At 38.4% G+C, this 21,086-nt stretch overlaps 1 protein-coding gene across 1 annotated transcript in view; it reads left to right on the plus strand.

Moving 5' to 3' along the window:
• The window catches only part of AGBL1 (ATP/GTP binding protein-like 1), a 502,451-nt gene that overhangs the window by 378,988 nt on the left and 102,377 nt on the right, over positions 1–21,086 (plus strand). Inside the window, exon 20 of the mRNA XM_012643678.1 lies at positions 6,307–6,312. Within this exon, the coding sequence (XP_012499132.1) occupies positions 6,307–6,312 (6 nt within the window). The remainder of the gene's footprint in view (positions 1–6,306; positions 6,313–21,086) is intronic.

The raw sequence follows: 21,086 nt of genomic DNA on the forward strand, positions 1-21,086 counted from the left end.
CTTTGTTTCTCCAAGTACCAACTCAGACTAACAGCTTCTAGTCACATAAGTATCAATGCCATTCACTGTAAATCAACTGGAAACTCAGTCCGTTGAAGCTGCTTGAAAACTAAATGACTCATAGGTTCAGGCCCTCACCAACTCTCTATCTTCCATGCAATGTACATAGTGACTGTTGGCAATGACAAAAAATGAAAGAGGCTCACCCAACGGGACAGCTTTCAGGTATTGGCACAGCATTTATCTTGTGAAATTTTCCACTTGGTTTTTGCATGGGGTCTCTAGAAGGAAGACTGGAGAGAGAACTGGCTAGAGAAAACACTAACAGTGCCAGACCTGATTTTGGTTTAACAATCCCATTCTCAATATGAAACACCTTTCTGAATGGATTGGTTTTCTCCTTCCTTTTGTTTTCCTGTCCTTACAAACATTGTTTAGTAACTGAGCAGAATTGCAGACAGCGAGTGAGGGAATGGTGAGTAATTTTACATATGGGAGGGCCCACCCCAGGGGATGGAAGCCAGCCCAGAGTTGGGTGTTTTGGAGATTTTTATTTGAAGTGTATAATGAAGTTCATGAGCTATAAAGCAGTATAGAAATTTCCATCCTGAACATATTGCAAATGATTTTTGTACATTGGGAAGCTGAGTCCCAATTGAGTCTTGAGGTTATTATTCTAAGGTCATCTTTCCATTTTTTGTTTAGCATTACCATTTATCCAAAAGATGGAGGAACCTTAAATACACCCATGAGGGGCATTCCTTCCTTCCTTCATAAGAATATAAATATTTTTGCAGTTTCTCTGGTTAACACGACTTTAAAGTAGTTCCAATCATTTCTCCCCTAGCACACTAAGTACCTGATTTGTTAGTATTGAAGTGAAATATCATTTCTTACAGTGACATTTATGTTGGAACTGCTTTAAAGAATATAAGCTATTACCTTCAAATAATTATTATTAATATGATATTTTATCTTCTATTTTCCATTCTATAGTAGGCTAATTTAAAAAAAAAATTCTCCTGCTTTTGTTTCTTTGGGATACAGTCTCTGCTGATAGGTCATATGCTTAGATCTATAATTTGTATTTAATGTGGAAATCCCACCCACTGAGAGATTTACTTTACCTATTAGAGACTGGCCCAAAGCTATTGAGGCTGTTGAGAGAAAAGCCAAAATGGAATGATGCATCCTTTGGGGGCTCATTTTTTAGAGACGTCCAGTCTATGTGGACAGCTGTGTGTTGAGTGTTTGTGACCTGAGGTCACATACATGGTGTGTTTGCACATACAAAGGCATGAGGATGAGCCCCAGGGGCTGCTGGTGGCTTAGGAGGATGATGTGAGTACTCCCACCTAAGCAGGCTGTCGACTTGCTCCTTGGCAACGTGCTAACTTGTGGGACAGCAAAGTGATTCTTAGTCAGAGAAGGACAGAAGATGGGGACTCAGCTGAGGTTTGAAGAGACACCCAACTGGTGTTTAAATTCTCCATACTCACAGCTGCCTCCCCTGTACTGCAGGCCCTCTGTGCAATCCATCCTCTCCAACCCCCACAGAGGGATCTTGCAGTAACACAAATCTGTTCAAGGCACAGTACGGCCCACAACCCTTACAAGTGTTTTCATTATGTGTAGATAAAATCCACCTCCTCATCTTGACATGTGAGGCCTTTTATAATCTCTTCTTATATATGTATATATATATATACATATATACACACGCATATATATTTTTTATATATATATATATATATATTCAGTGCTTAGTGCTTTTTATATATATATATATATATATATTCAGTGCTTGGTGTAGTGCTTAGGGTAGGTATTAAAAATGTGTGATGGCTGATGAATGAATGAATGTATAAGTGAACAAGTGAATAAATGCAATTTCCAAGTGGTCAAATGATTATCCTCTCTGTCATGGGTAACTAGAGAAAAGGAGAAGAAATCACTATGGTCCAAATCTGATCAGAAACCATTCTAAGATGGATATTTAAGAGTTGTTGCAATGGGCGGAAATGGAAAATGTGTGGGTGGGAAAGGGGAAAGCATAAGAATGCAGGGCTGAGACCTCTCAGACCTGTCACTAGATACATGATTTGAGAGCACCCAATGGCATCTTTCCCAGAGTAAGGCAATTCTAGTCCAGGTGTGGAATCTCTCATGGCCACATTCTAATAACATGATGATTAGGCAGAAAGATTTCATCCATACACGTGGTGGATGTTGCAGTCCACCCTGTAGATCCCTCCTTAGGACCCAGGCGCTCATTTCCCCTGGTTGTTCACAGCCTTGTCCATCACCAAGAATTGCCTGTGGCTGAAGGAAGCTGCCTTGCCCAAAGTTATGGCTCCTCCCTACGGGCAGCCTATATCTAATGGCTGGTCTATGTGGGAGGTACAAAGGCCTGGCCTCCTTGCCTCAGTTGAGACAACTCCAAGGGGCTATTCCAGCTCTGGTGCTCCCTGTAGGATCAGCTGGGACCTCTGCTGCAATTGCATTGCGTTCAACTTCCTCTGCCCAATACTCTTTCTTCATCACTCACAGATATAGTTACAGCAAGTACTCCCCAAAAGTCCTTCTACATGCAAATCTCAGAGTTTCAGAGGCTGTTTCCCAGGGTAAACAACTTATAATAGTATCAAAGGGATTAAATTGGAAAACATAAATGTTAAAACTAAGCACTTAAACTGTTAAGATGGTTTGATAGGGATGAATTTTATAGGAAATTCAATTATCTGAACTCAGCATTCAGGGCTCCCAGTCCCAGTGTTGGTTTTTGTTTTTGTGTTTGTTTTTTTCCATTCATATTCTGCTCGTGTCAGCTGTTGAGGGAACAAAGCTCCCTCAGTCCCTCCTCACAGAACCAGAGACTGCAGCTCAGAGCAGGTCTTGTAATGGTCTAGAATGTAGGCTGGGTGTATTAGTTTCCTATGGCTGCCACAACAAATTACCACAAACTGGATGGCTTAAAACAACATAAATTTATTCTCTCACAGTTCTAGAGCCTAAAAGTCTGAAATCAAGGTGTCAGCAGTGCCACGTTCTCTCTAATGGCATCTGTTCGGTGCCTGTCACATAGCTTCTGGTATTGCCAGAAATCCTTAGTGTTCTTTGGCTTGTAGACATATAAGTCCAGTTTCTTCTTCTGTGGCCTTCTCCACGTGTGTGCCTCTGTCTCTGTGTGTCTCCTTCTTAAAAGAACACCAGTCACATTGGCTTAAGGGCCCACCCTACTCCAGTACCACCTCATCTCAACTAATTAAATCTGCAATAACCCTACTTCCGTATCACATTCTGAGGCTCTGAGAAGGTGATGTATTTTGGGGTTGGGGAGGACACAATTCAACCTAATACATGAATACACTGGTCATGCAATAAGTCATAGAGTATATAGACCCAAGAGTTAAGAGAGGTCTTTATTCCTATCTTCATATTACTGTGCTGTAAATCCCCGAATATGTTGTAACAGTTCTTGTTTTCTCTCTACCTCATGATGAGGAAAATAAGAAGGTTTAGAGTTTCTTGGAACATTTTGGAAGACAAGTCTGAAAGCCATGCTATGTATGATGGGTGCTGATTAACTGCTTGGGTATTATAATATACAATATTAAAGTAGCAATAATGATGATATACACATCTATTATATTACTGTGTGCTAAGCCATTTACATATATTAAATTAGTCTATATCCGATACTGTTCCACAAAGCACTACAAAATCAGTTTTCATTATTATATCATTATTCCTATTATATAAATGAGGACACTTAGGCAGAGAAGTTAAGTCACTTGCTCAAGGTCCCACAGCTGGTAAATTTCAAAGCCAGGATTTGAAGCTGGGCAGGTCTGGTGCTGGAATCTTTGCTTTCACTCCCGTGCTTTCTGCCTAGTAGAATGTGGATGGTGAAAGGGAACCTGGGCTTTGGAAACAGGAAACTCAACTTTCATGCTTGGCTGCCATTAAGCAGATCTGTAGCAACAGGTGAGTCTCTTAACCTCTCTGGGTCAACGTTTTCTTATTTTATTTACAAATGGAAGACAGAATTGGAAGTAAGAGATGGGCATGGTTTCTTCTAAATGATGCTTGACTAAGTCTGCCTTTGCTGAATATCCAAGGGACTTGTGGGTCACTTAGACCAGGGTGACCCAGCAGAATTGTGAAGCCCCTACAAATCTGCAACTTGTAAGTGTGCACATGTTTCTAAGGGAAGAGCTCTCTACTTTTAGCACCAATTAGCTGGTTCTCAGGCTGTTCTAGCCACCGTTCCTCCCCTTCTTCTTGTCGTTCTGTCATGGCTGGTCTTTATTTTACCTTTACTGAGTATACAAAAGAGGTCTGAGAGGAATGTGATACATATGAAATGGCAGCTTTCAACCAGCAGGGGGAACGGGGAGCACACCATGTTTTCAGTAAAACAACAAATTTAAGCTTGTGTCAGGTGACCTCCTATGTTGCTTCCTATCCTCATTTCATTTTCCAGTGAACTTCTATCCTTGTCCCATCAAGAACCAGAACCATTGCTCTCATGCAGCTCTTTGGACTTGCAAAGCCTGGAAGGAGGACATCGCTTGCTCTTCTGCAAAAGTGTCCTAAGCTGCAGAACTGCCTCTGCGGCAGGACATATACATACACACATTCTTTCTCTCTCTGCAACACACATGTGTATAAGTGCGTATCCACAGGTATATATACAAACATAGAGGACAATGGTTCTTAATCATAGATTCACACAAGGAAGTATAGCTTATTGTTTAGTGTGGGCTCCTATGTTCCTGTGTTCCTTAGAGTCCTAAGGAGAGCTCTGCATTTTGCAGTTGTGACCCTGAGACAGTTCCTGACCTTTATCAGCTTTAGTGGTAAACATGATGTTTTTCATAGTTCATACTTCATGGAGATACTGTGAAAATTGAAAAAGCTATTGCCTGTAAAATATTTATCACTATTTCCATAGTAAAACTCCATACATGTTTACTGGTTGTATTATTATTAATTGTAATAATTATTAATGGTTTTCTTTTTTAATCTTAGATAAAGGCATGAAGACTCTAACTCTTAACCATAATCACCTTATTAAGACCTTTTTGATTAGAACCTTTGGGGTTTGAGATTAGGATTCTGAGATTTTATAAACTCTAATATAAAAAAACCAAGGTTGAAAACCACAGATTTTGGCTTTTATTGACAGATATTCATGTACCTATATTTATAGACTTAGCTAAATCAAAGCAATTTTTCTATATGTATCATTTAGACATTTCCTTTATTATCTACCCATTTATTTTATTTATCAAACTTTTTATGTAATGTATATTATAGCCAATTCATATGTGAGGTCTTAAAGAGAAGGAGAAGGGGAGAATTTGTGAGCCTCCTTCTAGGGGAAGAGAAAGGAAGGAGTGAGGAATGGAGGGCAGGACAGGAAACAGATTTAAATTTCTCAAGCTTCTACACAGCCAAGGAAACTATCATTAGAGGGAATAGACAACCTACAGAATGGAAATATTTACTTTCTACACATCTGATAAAGGGCTGATAACAAGAATCTACATAGAACTTAAGAAAATCAACAAGAAAAAATCAAACAACCCCATCAATAAATGGGCAAAGGACATGAACAGAAACTTTTCAAAAGAAGACAGACTAATGACCAGCAAACATATAAAGAAGTGCTCAACATCTCTAATCATTAGGGAAATGCAAATCAAAACTACAATGAGATAATCACCTAAGTCCAGTGAGAATGGCCTTTATCAAAAAGTCCCAAAACAACAAATGCTGGTGTGGATGTGGAGAGATTGGAACACTCTTACACTGGTGGTGGGACTGTAAATTAGTACAAACCCTGTGGAAAGTAATTTGGAGATACCGCAAAGCGCTAAAAATAGAAATACCATTTGATCCAGCAATCCCACTACTAGGCATCTATCCAAAGGAAAAAAAGACATTCTATAATAAAGATATCTCTGCACTTGAATGTTTATAGCAGCACAATTAACAATTGCAAAGATGTGGAAACAACCCAAGTGCCCATCAATACATGAGTGGATTAATAAAATGTCGTTTGGAATACTACTCAACTACAAAAAGCAATGGTGAACTAGCACCTCTTATATTATCCGGATAAAGCTTGAGTCCATCCTTTGAAGTGAGGTATCACAAGGATGGACAAACATGCACCACATGTACTCGCCATCCAATTAGTACTAACTGATCAACACTAAGGTGTTCACAAGGTAGTAATACTAATTGGGTGCTGGTCAGGTGTGGGGGGCGGTAAACCCACAATTAATGGAAGTGGAGTGCACTGTATGGGGGAAGGACATGCTTGTAGCTGGCTTGGGCAAGGCAGATGCATTACATGTAAAGAAAATATTTGTACCCCCATAATATCTTGAATTTAAAAAATTAATTAATTAATTAATTTCCCCCAAGATAGTTGCATTTAAAAGCCTATTCTAATCATGAGCACAACTCAGGGATGTATTTGGGATCACTATTCCCAAATTGCTTCCTTATTCTATAGGCAGCCATATATAGGAATATAATTCCTTTTTGGTCTTTGAATGGCAGGGGAGGTGTCTTACTTTCATTAATATACCCTGAGGATGTACATAAGCATCACCTGGGAGCTTATACAATGCAAATTTCTGAACTGTGTGTCCAGAGATTTGTTGATCTAGGGTTTGGCCCAGGAATCTGCATTTTATCAAGCACCCTTGGATATTCAGAGGCTACTGGCCCAGAGGCCAGTCATTGAGAGACTGAGGCAGGATAGCCAGGCCAGATGTAAGAGGTAAGATGGTTTTGAAACAAGGTTTTATTTTTCTTTTCTTGTTCCTCATCATCTTTTGGGCTACAGAGAACTTCCCATGGCTTTTGTCATAAAGTCTTAAATTCTCCCCACCTTTTATTTATTTATTTTTAAATCTGTGCCTTTAGGTAATTGACTTAGTTCTACTATGCGAGTTGTATTTAAAAGCTGCCTAATATCCCATTGAGAGTTTAAAGATGTTTTTGTTTCCTTGTTTTCCCTACCTCCTAGAACACCCTCAGGTTAGGATTTCTCAAATAGATATCTTGAAACTATTTTCTTATATGGGCTTTCAAGAGTCCAGGAACAGATATATGCAAAATTATTTGTTTGGCTATGTGTACAGTTTTGGGGGGAGAGTACCTATAGTTTTTAAAAGGGTGGGTGACCCCTAAAAAAGAGTAAGAGCTCATGCCTTAGTTTATTGATTCCAAGATCCCTAGAGGGCTCTTCACAGCTTCCTAGTTTTGCTCTTAAATCAGCTGTAGAAGTGCTTGGCTTGACTTTGTGAAAATAAAGTGGAGTCTGTAAATCGCTGACTATTTCTGCCTACTTATTAATTAACACAAGAACAATGTTGCATCTCATTAAATGTGTATTGGATTAACTTCAGTCTAAATCTTCTGTGATGACCTAGGACACTAATCTCAGGATGCTTTTTCTCATAGGTGGTTATTTAGTCCCTGCAGCAGCAGCAGCACCAGCTGGGATGGGTTAGAAATGCAGACTCTTGGGCCCTTCCCAATGAATTAGCATTTTAACCTGATCCCCAGGTGATTCCTGTTCTCAGGAAAGTTTGAGAAGCACTGCTTTAGAGTACCCTTGGTGCTCAGGGAGGCAGGTCGGTAGATTGGAGGGGTGAGGGGCCAAGAGGTTGGGGAACTCTTAAGTTTTCTGTGAAGGCAGAAAATTCTTCCCAGCTAGAATGAGATGCTGTATGTGAATATGATGTAAAATTTGAAAGTCATCCCCAACATGAGACAGCTTTTTGATCAATGCCAACATTCTAATGAACTGGTTTTTTGTTTTCTGTTTTGTTTTTTTTTTAAATCACATCCATATTTTCTAACATCTTTCTACTTCCTCGGGCTTAGAAAATAGAATGACTGTTTTCCAAATGCCTGTTTTGCCATTGGAAAGCCACTCCATTCTTTTGTAGATACAAATATAAAATCCAGGTGCTAAACTGTCATTTTAGTATAAGTACTACTTGGACAATTGATGTCGATATTCTCTCCTTTTGTATTAACCGTGATTTTGTTTTCATTTAGCCTCTTTGTATATGAACTCAAAGCACACTATGAGCAATTTATTAACTCACTGCAGACTTAATGATGTAGTGAAATATTGTTCTCACTCTGTAACCCTTAGTTCCATAATGTCTGTCAGCATCATGATAGAATATTAAAAGAAATTAAATAAAAATCAAGAGGCAGAGATGCTAATAAGGTTGCCAGCAGGGGCCTTTCCTAGTATTGCTAAAGCCCTGGGAGCCATGAATTTTAAATGCCCATTGCAGAAAATCATTCCTTGTATCAAAAATAAAGAGGAAATCTGGCACTTGAGATAATCCAATGAGCCTCAAATGACCTCTGATCCTTTAAAAATAATTTGGCTTCAAACAACCAAGAAGAAGGAAAAATGGTTTATCTCTGTAAGTATTACTCTTCCCATGTGAACAGTATAAATGCAATAAATCAGATACTAGGAACAGATATATAAAACCAAAGAAAGCATTGATATAATCCAGAGTTTTAGTTAGCTTGTAGCATAGGCAAAATAAGCATTGGCCCAACTTGGGATGCTTTTCTTTGGTACATGGAAATGCAGTAGCATTTCCATACAAATGTTCCGAGAAAGGCAGAGTCCAGGTTATGAATAGTTATCCCTAAGCTATTCTCTGTATATAAATGGGGTGGGCCCCGAACCATAATACCTTTCTTGGCTGTGAGAAGCAGATGATGATTCAAATCCCCCAGCCAGTTCTTAACATTTTCCAGCATGCCTTCAATCCGATGGGGTGGCCTTAAGAACTTCAGTTTCTAAAAGTAAGCAGTAACTCTCATATGTTTGTGTTCCGTAAATGTAAATGAGAACATTTTAGAATACTTTGAACCCTGCTGTTAGAAGACAAACTTTAGATATTTTTATATTAATTTAAAATTGTTTTATCAATTGGTCAGCATCTATTTATTAAGTATCTACTTCGTTTTAAGCTGAAGTTTGTGCCTGAGGATATATATAGAACACTATACACTTAACCAAGGCCAGATAAATGGTCATTTCATCTTCCTTCTTCATTCATTCTTTCTTTCATTAACCATTTAAGAAACATTTTTTTAAAATTCAATAATATGTTAAATGCCAAGAATATGACAGAGGGAAGAACTGACAACTTCCTGCTGTCCCAGAGTACAGCCAGAAAGGCAGATAATTAAGTAAGCATTAACAACAGAGAGTAGTATGGAAAGCACTGGGTGCTGTAACAGAACACAAAAGGGGAAGATACTTTAGGCTTTTAGTAAATGTTGGTTGAGTCGAATATGAATTATCCACAGTTTGTGTGTGTGTGTGTGTGTGTGTGTGTGTGTGTATGGAACTGGAAAAGATAACATCTGGTAAAATAGAAGATAATTCTTTGAAAGTAGGGCAGAGTTAGGAAGTTCTTGATTTTCTTTTATCTTAGTTTTCTTTCATCCTACTTCTGCCTCATTTCATATTTCTAATATTACTATGGAATCCCATACCAGGGGTATGCATCATGCTGAATCAGAGCACACCGGAGTACACAGGCATGTCATCCTACTCCTTATTCCAGCCTGCCCTCCGTAGGAACGCACTGAAATGCACTGCTGGTATTATTTCTATGCTGCTTATAATTAATTATACTTCCCTGAAGGCAAACAGAATCAGAAAGATCAAAAATGTTTGAAAATCCTTCTTAGACTGATAAAGAGTAGTGAAATTTAAATATAAAGGCAATCTTAATTATTTTGTTCCAAATGAAATTCTGGCTATACAGCCCCATGTATTCTTGAAGACAATGAAAATCACAGTAATAAAAATACCTTCCCTTTCCAAAGTGGTTTGTAATTTACAAAACACTTTCATAAACTTTATTGTCTTAGATGAGCCAGGGACTGCACTGGCCAAAGCGGTCGGTCAGGTAGGTTGGCCCAGCTATGTGAGATGTTTCTGGATGGGCTATATGGAGTTGAGAAGGAAGGACAGCCTTTATCTGCCTGCCATGTGTCACCCCACCTTCCTGTTTCCCATTAGTGAGAGTGCATATCCAGAGGGTTAAACTGACATGTTGAGGTTGCACCCTCTGGGTCCTTTTAGCCACTCATCCAAGTTTAGAAATGGTGGGAGAAGCCAAAAACTTGGAGTGCAAGCCTGGTTGGCTTGGCTATATAGTAGCAGCAAAGAAGGAGGTTCTTCTAGGAATTTGACTGGTCATCCCAGGGGGTGGACCTGTGAGGGGCCCAGCAGAATTGGTGGCACCTAAGGCAAAGCTCACGACTGGGGGTTCAGGAGCTGATGTCTCTGAGGGAATCTAAGGACGTACCTAAGACATATTCTATACAATTCCCAAAAAATCTTTTAATATTTTTAACTATAAAGGTGATAGCACAAACTAGCCATACAAAATAAAAAAAATCCATGACTTTTTACCCTGAAGTTCTACTTCCCAGAAATTTAATTTCAGAAGTGCACAAAGATAATGCTTGTTAATGGTGAAAACATGGAAACCACCTTAAGTCTCATGAGTAGAGGATTGGTGAAATAAAGACTTCTCTGTTTAAACAATGGATGACTCAGAAGGAAGAAGATAATTAATATTCACATGAACTTTAGCATTTCTATAGGTTAGCTTTATCATTTTATCGACTCTATTTTGGGTAAATTATTTATTCTTTTTTAACCTTTAGTGTATTCATCAGAAAAAAAGCAGGGTTAATGATTGTACCTCCTTCAGCATATATGTATTAATATGTAATGCACTTAGTATAATGTCTGACATAAGATACTAGCTTATCCTCATCTTTACCATGATTATGTTGTTCTACCCAGCCTACCGATGTGAAAACCGAGAGAGATGGAGAAAATTTCAGTGGCATTCCAAATACTTGAAGAGTAGTTAGTGGTGTTCCTTAATTATAACACTTGGTCTCATGTTGATAAAAATCTTCAGATCTCACAAAGCTGGGATAAGCAGCTATTGCATTACATGACAAAATTTGTGCCTAAAAAGGTTTTAGCAAAATGGAATCCTGGGCAGAATCTCAGAAGAGGAGCTTCATAGGGATAATTAGGAAGTCTTGCACTTTGTTAAAACAAAAAGGAAATTACTTAACTACAAGAAGGTTTATAAAAATATTTAGAAATTTTACTTGTAATATAATATAAATCAAATATGAACTACAACTGTTAAAAATGAGAATGTGATATTAGATTATGTTAAAATTACCATAGTGCCTGAAATGAGAAAGCTGATATTTCTACTGTCTCCAACTCAATCTAATTATGTTGAGAAAAATGTGTTTCATTCAGTAAAATGACTTGATTTTGGAATTGTAGTAGAAGTAAGCAATGGTCAGATAAAAAGAGCCTGAGAGCCTGCCTAAGGGGGATGGAATTTATTTCAGAGATAGTAGGGATCCACTGATTTCAACAGAGAAATAATGGGATCACAGCTGTTTTTTTAACAGCCGTGTGATGGATGGGACTGCCTTAAGGGAGACCAGTCAGAAAGTATTCGTAAGAGCCCATGGTTGAGGGAGGGCGGAAAACAAGACAGACACATTCAACAGGGATTCAGGAGGTGGAATTGACAGGTCTACTTGACAATGGGCTGCTTGAGTCGTTGAGGGATGAAGAAGTGGGAGAAGTCTACGATGATTCCCAGGTTTCTGGACTGGATTTGATGTTGGAAACGTGAGAAGGGAAATTGTCTTGTGGGCATGTTTGGTTGAGCATATACATCAGGAAGTGAAGCATAGTCAGGGAAACTACCAACTTCTCTGGATTTTAAGGAAGAAACTAAAGAAGCAGAGTTTGCATCAAATTGGCACTAAGTGATCAACACTAAGGTGCTCACACGGTAGTAATATTCTTTGAGGTTTGGGGGGTTAGGGGTGGGTAAACTAACAACTAATGGACGTGATGAGCATTGTAGGAGGGAAAGGGCACACCTCAAATCATGGTTTGGGTGTGGCAAAGTCATAACATGTAACCAAAATGTTTGTATCCCCATAATATCCTGAAATAAAAAAAAAGAAGCAGAGTTTGGCTTGATAGATAAACTCCATGGTCATCGCCAATATCTTCTGGGAAATTCTTGAGTCTATGATCAGACCATTACTAGAAGAGAATGTGAAATGACTAAGCTAACCTTAGGAGGGACTTTCTAACATACACTCATTACTGCTTCAACACAGCTGACCTTATCTTTGTTGCAGCCTAATTTAAATTATAATGCTTATTCTTCTATGCACTCCAAAATTCTTATTATAGGTTTCCTTGTTACTAATAACTTCCTAGAAATGCAAATCTGTACTTCGGTATTTTGGCTGAAGAAAGGGAGTCTGAGTCAAACTTGACTGTGCATACATATGTATGTTTTTTCTAACTATATTATAGAAAAGATCAAGAAAAAATAAGAACCAGTATTGCCTATAAATGTATGGATTTGTTTCTATCATTGTTTTTGTCATTTTGGTGTTTCATTCTAGACATTCTTCACATGTCCATCTTTTATAGGCTGGTAATCAATCTGTACATACATTTGCGGATCATTAATTTTTTTCCTTTTATTTTTAGTTGACACATAAATAATTGTACATATTTATGGGATACTGAGTGATATTTCCATGCATGTATACAATGTGTAATTATTAAGTCAGGGTATTTAGGATATATATCACCCCAAATATTTATCATTGTTTTATATTGGGAACATTCAAAATCTTCTCTTCTAGCTTTTTAAACATGTACAATAACTTACTCTTAACTATATTCACCTTACAGTGCTATAGAACACTAGAACTTATTCCTCCTATCCCATCATAATTTTGAGATCCTTTATTTTTCAATTAACATTATAGCATAAGAATTTCCCACATTGCTTTGAAGACTTCATGCTTCTCAGACTGTATGCATTTTCTTCCACCATTACATTGATTACGCCAGAATTTACTTAAAATTGTTAGACATTTAGGTTACATCCAAGCTTTTGCTATATTATGCAACTGTAAAAATAAGATCTTATTGTATAAACTATTCCCTACTCACTACCAATATTTTCAAACAGGTTAGAGTTTCAAAATGGGAATTACCAGGTCAAAGTTTTGAAAAAAAAATGATGTAACTAGATATTACAAAATATCATTCATCAAATTGAAGCCTGGCTTGGCTTTGACACCTTGTTCATGGTCGGTGTGAGAAGTTATATTTCCCCTTGGGCTTCAAGTTGAACCATATAAAGCATGTTTAAGCTTGATTACTGGGCAAAAGGAGGGAAGGCAAAACGGAGATGAAATGGCTACTGTTGTTTTAAATATTTTTTAAAAAATTTATCATCTCTTGATTTTGATAGGCTCCTTCTTACTTCCCTTTCCCCTACCCAGATCAGCTAATGGCAAGATCTAGTGTCAACATTTCTTGTAAGTTTTCTCATTCGGCTATGTTATCATAGAAAGAAATTCAAGGATTGGTTTGTATATACACTTTTTAGCTCTTATGAAATGGTACCTAAAAGAGGCCATTGCAACAGCCATTACGTTACTTCCAAATTGGATCATCATTTTATCATTCATTTGAAATCTCATTTACCACGGCATCCATTGCCAGTTTCCATAACAAATCAATTTGTGTGTCATAACATACCTCGGGCACTCTTCAGTCACCCACCCATGGGTTGAATACAGCTGTCATAATCAACCCCCAAATGTAACCTAGAAATGAAATCTCCCTCTCCCCCCAAATCTCCCTGGTATAGCTACTTCCTCACTGGCTCACATAGGTACAGAAATAAGACCATTTGTAGTCTCAGTCAGGAAACATTACAGAGATTATCTAGGAAGGTGGTAAAATGGAAACCAGCAGGCAAGGGCACGGGAGATGAGTTTAATTTGGATTATAAGGTTTTTATGTAATGATCATGGATGTATGTTGGCATGAGATCCTAAAAGGATTACTGAAGCAAGGGGGATCTCTCTAGCTTGGAGTTTCTCAACTTCAGCACCATTGACATTTTGGCCTGGATAATTTGTTATGGGGGCTGACCTGTGCATTGTATGATGTTTAGCTGCATCCCTGGCCTTTACCCATGAGATGCCAGTAGCACCTCTGTAGTTCTGACAACCAAATATGTATCTAGACATTGCCAATTGTCCCCTTGTGGGTCAAAGTCACCCGTTGTTGAGAACCATTGCTTAGCTACAAATACTTAGTTTCCTAAGTCCCCTCTTTGAGTCTTGGTTTCCTTAACTGAAAAATCAAAAGGTTGAGCTGGATGATATCCAAGTTACTTTCTAATTCTGAAGGTATTTGAACAGGGAAATGGACTTATTGGTCTATATAATCTTTCAAGCCCTAGACTTTAATAGTTCCTTAAGTTTATTAAGGTTATAATGCTTTACAATATTTTTTTAAAAAAACACCATAGTGTTATCAGTTGGGAAATGCAAACACAATGGACTATTATGCTCTCTAAGAGAAAAAAAAAAAAAGAAGCCAGCATGGAGATTTAATTTTACAAATGCCCCAAAGTTTGGAGGTTGTCAGGAGGCTGGAGTATGATGGAGTCAGAAGATAAGGGAGAGCTGACCAAGGCTAAGAGTAAAATAGAAGTGAAGGCAAAACCAATAGATTTCAAATTAGTAAATATACACATAGCTCCTTTTAAACATAAAATAAACAAAGGATAAGAGAAAAAAGGCTCAAGGAGTCCCGGAACTGATTTTCTAAGAGCACATGTTTCCCTTGGAAGGCTGCTTCTTTTGTCACTTGGTTACTAAGTTTCACAAAGATTGGAGGCTAGGTGTGAAATCCGGGTTGCTTTCAGAATAGACTGAAAGGAATGATTAGCAAATTCAGAACAATGGTGGACAAGGAGCTCAGAAGTTCTAGGCTGACTGTGAAGGTGAAGCAGAAAGAAGATTAATAGCAAGCCATGCTCCGCAGTGTACTACTGTCACTGTGGAAAGGGCTTTTATGATGCTCAGTGTCTATTTGGACACGCAAGCATGCTGTTAGCACGCCCATGCACTGAATAGAACCAATGGATTTGGGTCCAGCTTCACAGGGAAGAACATTGTTATCTGAGAGATAACTTGATAAAATTGAATCAGGATAAGAGGAAGGGATATTAAATCTCTCTCTGTGTCTCTGTCTCTGTCTCTCTCTCTCTCACTTACTCTCTCAGTCTGTCTGTCTCTCTCTTTCACTCCTAACCTGCAATTCTAAGTTATCCAGGTAGGGCAACTTCTAAGGTCATGCAGGAAGCATTCATGACTGTGAAGGATAATAAATAATGTGATTTCAGTGCTTGGCATGAGCTTACCTTGCTTTCCCTGAACCTCATGATAAATCAGAGTATTTATTAGAGCTTACTATGTGTTCTTACATTTGCATATGTTACATTAACTGTCAGTATAAACCTATCAGGTGGTTGCTATTTTTATCATATATCTTTTAGTATGAAGAAATTAAGGCAACAAATAGTTGGGTAACATGTCCAAGAACACACAGAGAGTAAGTTGAAAGAGCTAGGACTTGAACCCAACCAGACTCAACACCTTGAGCCATTGCTTCTTACTTCTATATCATACTGCTTCAGTGAGCACATTATAGGCATGGTCTTAGTTCACCCTCACCACCACCTTATAAGTGGGTATTATCTTTATCTTCCTTCTACAGATGAGGAAATTCAGGTACAGGAAGGTTGAATAATATCTCTAAAGTCACATAAAAGTGAAGTAAGGCAGCAGGGATGCAAGCTAAGTTGGATTGCTCTCAATCTTTGCTCTGACCTCTGTTCTTTTGCCTCTGCTGGGAGCACTTCAAGGAGATAGGTACTAAGAAACTGCACAGCAAGGGAGACACAATCAGAGTCACATGCATGGTAGCATGCTTCATTGTTCAGAGAAGGGTATTGTATTTGGTTGCTTGAGGGATGTCAAAGAAGTCATCATGGAGGGGCTGGTTGGGAAAGGGTTTGGGAAAGCAGGTGTAATTTTATTGGCAGAAATGGGTGGGAGGGCTTTCCCAGAAGAAGGAGCAATATAAGCAAAGACAAAGATCAAATGGTGCAGGGTATGCTTCTGGAAATATTTTGTCCAGATGTCATTGAGTTTAGGGCAGTGAGAGGGGTGTATCATTTCCTGAGGGTTTTCTTTGAAGATACAATGATTCAGAGAAACTCACAATTCAGGAAAAAAAGGTTTTTGTTAGAAAAACACATGGGCACACTGACTAACATCAGTACCCGTGAGCAATCACAGAAAGTGACCAAGAACGGGGGAGATGCTGCTGTGGGAACCTGCATGGCAGCTGCACAGCAGTGGCTGGGCTGGGTAACCTCCAGAAGTGAGGACCACTAGGAAACAAAAATCACAAAGTGAAAGTCACAGCAGAGTAGGAAGCTTCTAGCTCTTCCACCGGCCCTGAGGACTCACTAGGAACCCAGAGTTGTCATTTAGACACCATCCTTTTTCTGAAATAAACAATGGGTTTGTACCAGTGTGTATTTATATGGAAAGTGTCACTATTTACTAACATATGCTGGTCATTACTCTTCATGATTCTATTATAAATATGAACTTGTTTAAAGGTCAAATAATGCTCATGTGTAATTGCCCAATTAGAAAATTACATTTAGGGATAAGAATAAAGTTCATGAAGAGAAGTTAAAAATTCTGCATTATGCCGTTATTAATACGATATTATATTTGAAATCAGAGTGAGCCTGAGTTGGCTACACTACTGACAGGGAATATAATCTCTTCAATGTAGGTGAATAAACAATCTAAGCTTAGGGGGCCTCCATCGCTTAAAGACCTTATCAAAGGCTCTCTGAAGCAGTTGGTCTCCTCCAGTTATCACTGAGAGGATTCAACCAATAGGAATCCTGCCTGCCCGAACAATGGAACGCCCCCCTTCTGCCCCCCACCAGAAGAAAACTGGCAGCAGTTGCCTTTGAGGACAGGCCTGCCTGCTGTGCCCAGCAAGGGAGAAGTTACTGCAGGGAGTGCTGGGATCTGTGAGATTTGGCTTTTCAACATTTTTAATAAGGCTAAAGCTCACATACACCTAGAACTCATTTGCCTGGGGTCAGAAGCCAAGGCAACCACAACCTGATCAAATCCAACCCCTGGAGTGTGTGTCAGGCCCTCTGCAATGCAGCACAGCAGGCTCACCTGGGAAGCTGAGCTTGACTACTGGAATCTTCTGTGTGCAGTGTGACTAAGCTTTGTTTTTAGTCTCCCTCTCATGGAAGAATTAAACCTGACCCTATGAAGGGCAGCAAAAACCGAACAAAAACCCATATTGGTTGATCATGGCTCTTCCCCAGAGCAAACTCAAGTAAGTGTCTTTTGATTTTATTAAGCCTTTATTGTTTCTTTGATTGCAAATGTGTTATCAATTTTTTTTGAGAAAACTGAGAACATGAAAAATACTAAATATCCCCCACGCATATTCTACTTTTACAATTTTCACTTTTAATGCATATCCTTCTAGAATCTTCTTTGTGTGTGTGTGTGTGTGTGTGTGAGTGTGTGTGCATGGACACCTAAGGACAAATTAAAAAAATGACTAATTATTGTTTTGAAATCTTCCATTTTGGAGGTATCATTTTAGAACAGTATGAAGTACTGATCACCTGAATTTGCCAATTGTTTGCATTTTGTTCCATTTTCATTATATTTTTCCTCCACCACTCTGGTTGCTACTTTTTTGATGTCGTTTGCTGGTTCTATTTCCCATCCCTGAACTGATGAAATGACTCGGGGCTCTATTCTTGATCACCTTCTACTCTCTATGCATCCTCAATCCTTTGATAACTTCAACCAGTCTCATAACTTTAAGTGCCATCTCTATCCTGATAATTCCAAATTTATATCTTCAGTTTTGATCTTTCTTCTAATCCCAAACTGAGTAGTCTGATTGATATCTCAAACTTATCACCTTCCACGGTGAATTCTCTAAAACCTGTTCCTCTCGCCTGCTCCTGAATTCTCCAAAACCTGATCCTTAGCTTTTCCAATTTTCATTGATGTCAATTCCATCTTTCTGGTTATTCAGTCCAAAATCTTGAAATTCAACCGTGACTGACTTTCCTTCTTGTATTTGATCCAAATCCAAATTTTCTTGTCTTTATGTTCCTCATAAATCAAGAATCTTACCACTTTTCACCCTGTCATTACATTATCAACTATTATCTCTCCTCACTCCCTCCTATCTCTCCTATCCCTGAGCCACTATCATCTCTTTATTGGATTACTATAAAAATCTCCCAACTTTAAAACTATTCTTAACACATCAATATGTGGGTCAGAGTTTTATTGTCACATTTTGTCTGGCCATTTGTATATTCATTCTCTGTGGCCCCTGTTTTAGTCATTCTTTTGCTCATGAGAGATTGACCCATTCAGAGAAGAGCAGAGTTCTTGATATTCACTGCTAAAAGGTTGTCACCTTAGTCAACTGTATTGTGAGATCTTGACCTTTCTGTTGGTGTATCATCATGGCAATCACATGATAGAGCAGCTGTGCAGCGCATTTAACACTCTAGATAGATCACAGTAGACCATTGTCATGACTACTGCGACCAAAAGAACAATTAGTAGGACTTGTAAGGGACACCAATTGCCAAGAAAACCAATTCCAGAGGCTATGGGAATCAACCTTAGAAATCTAAGTAGCTTTTTTTTAATGCAAGATATAGCCTGTTTTACCTTGCCTGTCTCATGATAGTACAGAAGAAATATTAGCAATAACACAGAAGCCACCATGGAAATCCCAAAAGAAGACATGTAGAGCAATGTGATGGGCTATTTTCACATTTCATATTCATGTCAACAAGTGAGATTGATTGTATTCCATCTAGGGCACAGTTAGTAAACTTAATGACTGCTGCCAAAGTTAGTGATCAATTTTTTGTAGTTTTTACTTCCATGTGTATGCTTCCCACTGTTGGGAACACTGCTCTAACTGTTCCCATAAGCAGTGGGTCAATTTAAAACATGGCAGCACCTATATAAAGGATATCATCTTCAGATGATTTATTATAGACACATTAGTGGTATTTAAATATAAAAATTCAACTTAGATTTTCTTGCTCCTTAAGCAGTAAAACTAGGGCCAATTGTTGAATTGTCAACGTAAGGATGAATGTAGAGATAAATTTTAAAAAGAAATCTGAAAATGGAGCAGAATGCCTTAAAAACGTAGTGGTTGTCTAGCTGTAGAATGCTTTCCAGAGTGATTAGCCATTGCTCAAATGTCTTTGGGATGGTGTGTAATATTCCAGCTTTGAGTGGAAGATTGGAATAGATTAGCAACTTTAATGTGTCTTTCAATACAGAGAGTCCATGACTCAGAATGATTCTTGAGAGATGCTGATTAATGACTAGCTGCCCTAAGAAAAAGAGAATGACTTATCTTAGGGTAATCATGTAGAGGGACTAGATACTGGTTTCACACTGAGCTGACTTTCTTTCACCTAAGATGCACTTACTTAGTTTTTAAGCAAGAGTAATAGAGAAATACTTACTAGCCCGTGTTCTTTCATCTGCCATAGAGAATATTCTATAGTTATATGTCCTTCCCCTAATAATCTGGTACATTTTCTCTTTAAAGACTGTACAAATTATGTAATTGAAACTGTTTCCATTTTTGTTTTAGCTTCCATGAAGCCCAAGGACAAATGTGCAGTTAAATATTTTAACCGTGTAGGTTCAAGTTACCTCTATATTTATGCTTTTTCTTTCTGGTCTCAATTACCTATTCTAAATGACATCATCTCTGGCTTTATTTTCATGTTTGGAATTAACTTATGTTATACATTCTTCTAAGTACCTCAAATCTTTTGGGAAATGAGAAGGGAAATAGAGAATGGATTGATAAGTGGACGCATATATAATGACTCAGCAAATTGGTGTTCCTTTTGGTAAGTGCCTATAAGTGGTAATATCATGATGTCCATGATGACCTAGTAAGCTATCAAGCCCTATTTTTGCCAGAAATTTTCAGCCTTACCCAATATCCAAGTACCTCTTCCCCAGGAAGGTTCCCATTTTGATAACCATCAGCCCCAATTCAATATTCATTCTGAATAGTGTTGGTAAGCAATGAGATCCAATTGGTTAATAATAAATTGGGTGATAATGTCCTGGACTTTGTCTTGTGTATCATAATTAGGGTTCAGTAGGTGTTAGGTGTATATGAGAATGTGCTTCTCACAATATAAGCCCCATGTTGGAAATAAAATTTATTAAAATACCCACTAAATTATATATAGGCTCTTTAAGCTGGCAATGCATTCGGTCCAAAAATGGTAGTACACTTGATTTGCCATCCTTGTTAGATTTTATTTTGAATCACTTCTACAGTAGTAATGAATGATTGCTTCTCTCCAATTATTACTGATCAGAGCATGTGTAGAACACTGTGTCCAGTTCTGGGCTACATCCTGGGGGAAGGGCACCAACAAACTGAAATGGGTTCAGAGGAAGTTAACAAATTGGTGAAGGGTTTTAAAGGGGTGTCGCATGTCACTCCCAGAGCTATGAATGCTTAGCCTGGAAAAATGACTACTCTAAACTGACATGGTTACTTCATTCAAATATCAGACTTGAATTTGTCCACAGTGCACTAAATCTTGTACACACATGGACTCTTCCAGAAATACAAATATACCCAGACAGGTGGCACATGTTCATTGTACCAAAATACACTTCATGCAGTGCTCAAAAGATCTGGCAAAAGGATTGTATGGGATGTGGCTTTCTGACAACTGCCATGTGACAACCCACCTGTCAAGACACCTCTGTGCATGTCTCCTAGGCTGTGTTCTGGGAAAAGTCATCCCCTGGAAGTACTGGGGTGGGTTTAAAAAATCTGTCACTCAAACAGTATGCTTTTTGTTTTCCTTCTGAAGCCACCTCAGATGGATAGAATGGCAGAGATACCTGCAGTCTAGGAACTAGTTCCCAGGAAAGGAAACTGAATCAAAAAGAACCTAGGTGGGGAATCCTGCTTTTCT

This window comes from Propithecus coquereli, unplaced genomic scaffold, assembly GCF_000956105.1.
Source record: "Propithecus coquereli isolate 6110/MARCELLA unplaced genomic scaffold, Pcoq_1.0 Scaffold20, whole genome shotgun sequence".
NCBI classification, from domain to species: domain Eukaryota; kingdom Metazoa; phylum Chordata; class Mammalia; order Primates; family Indriidae; genus Propithecus; species Propithecus coquereli.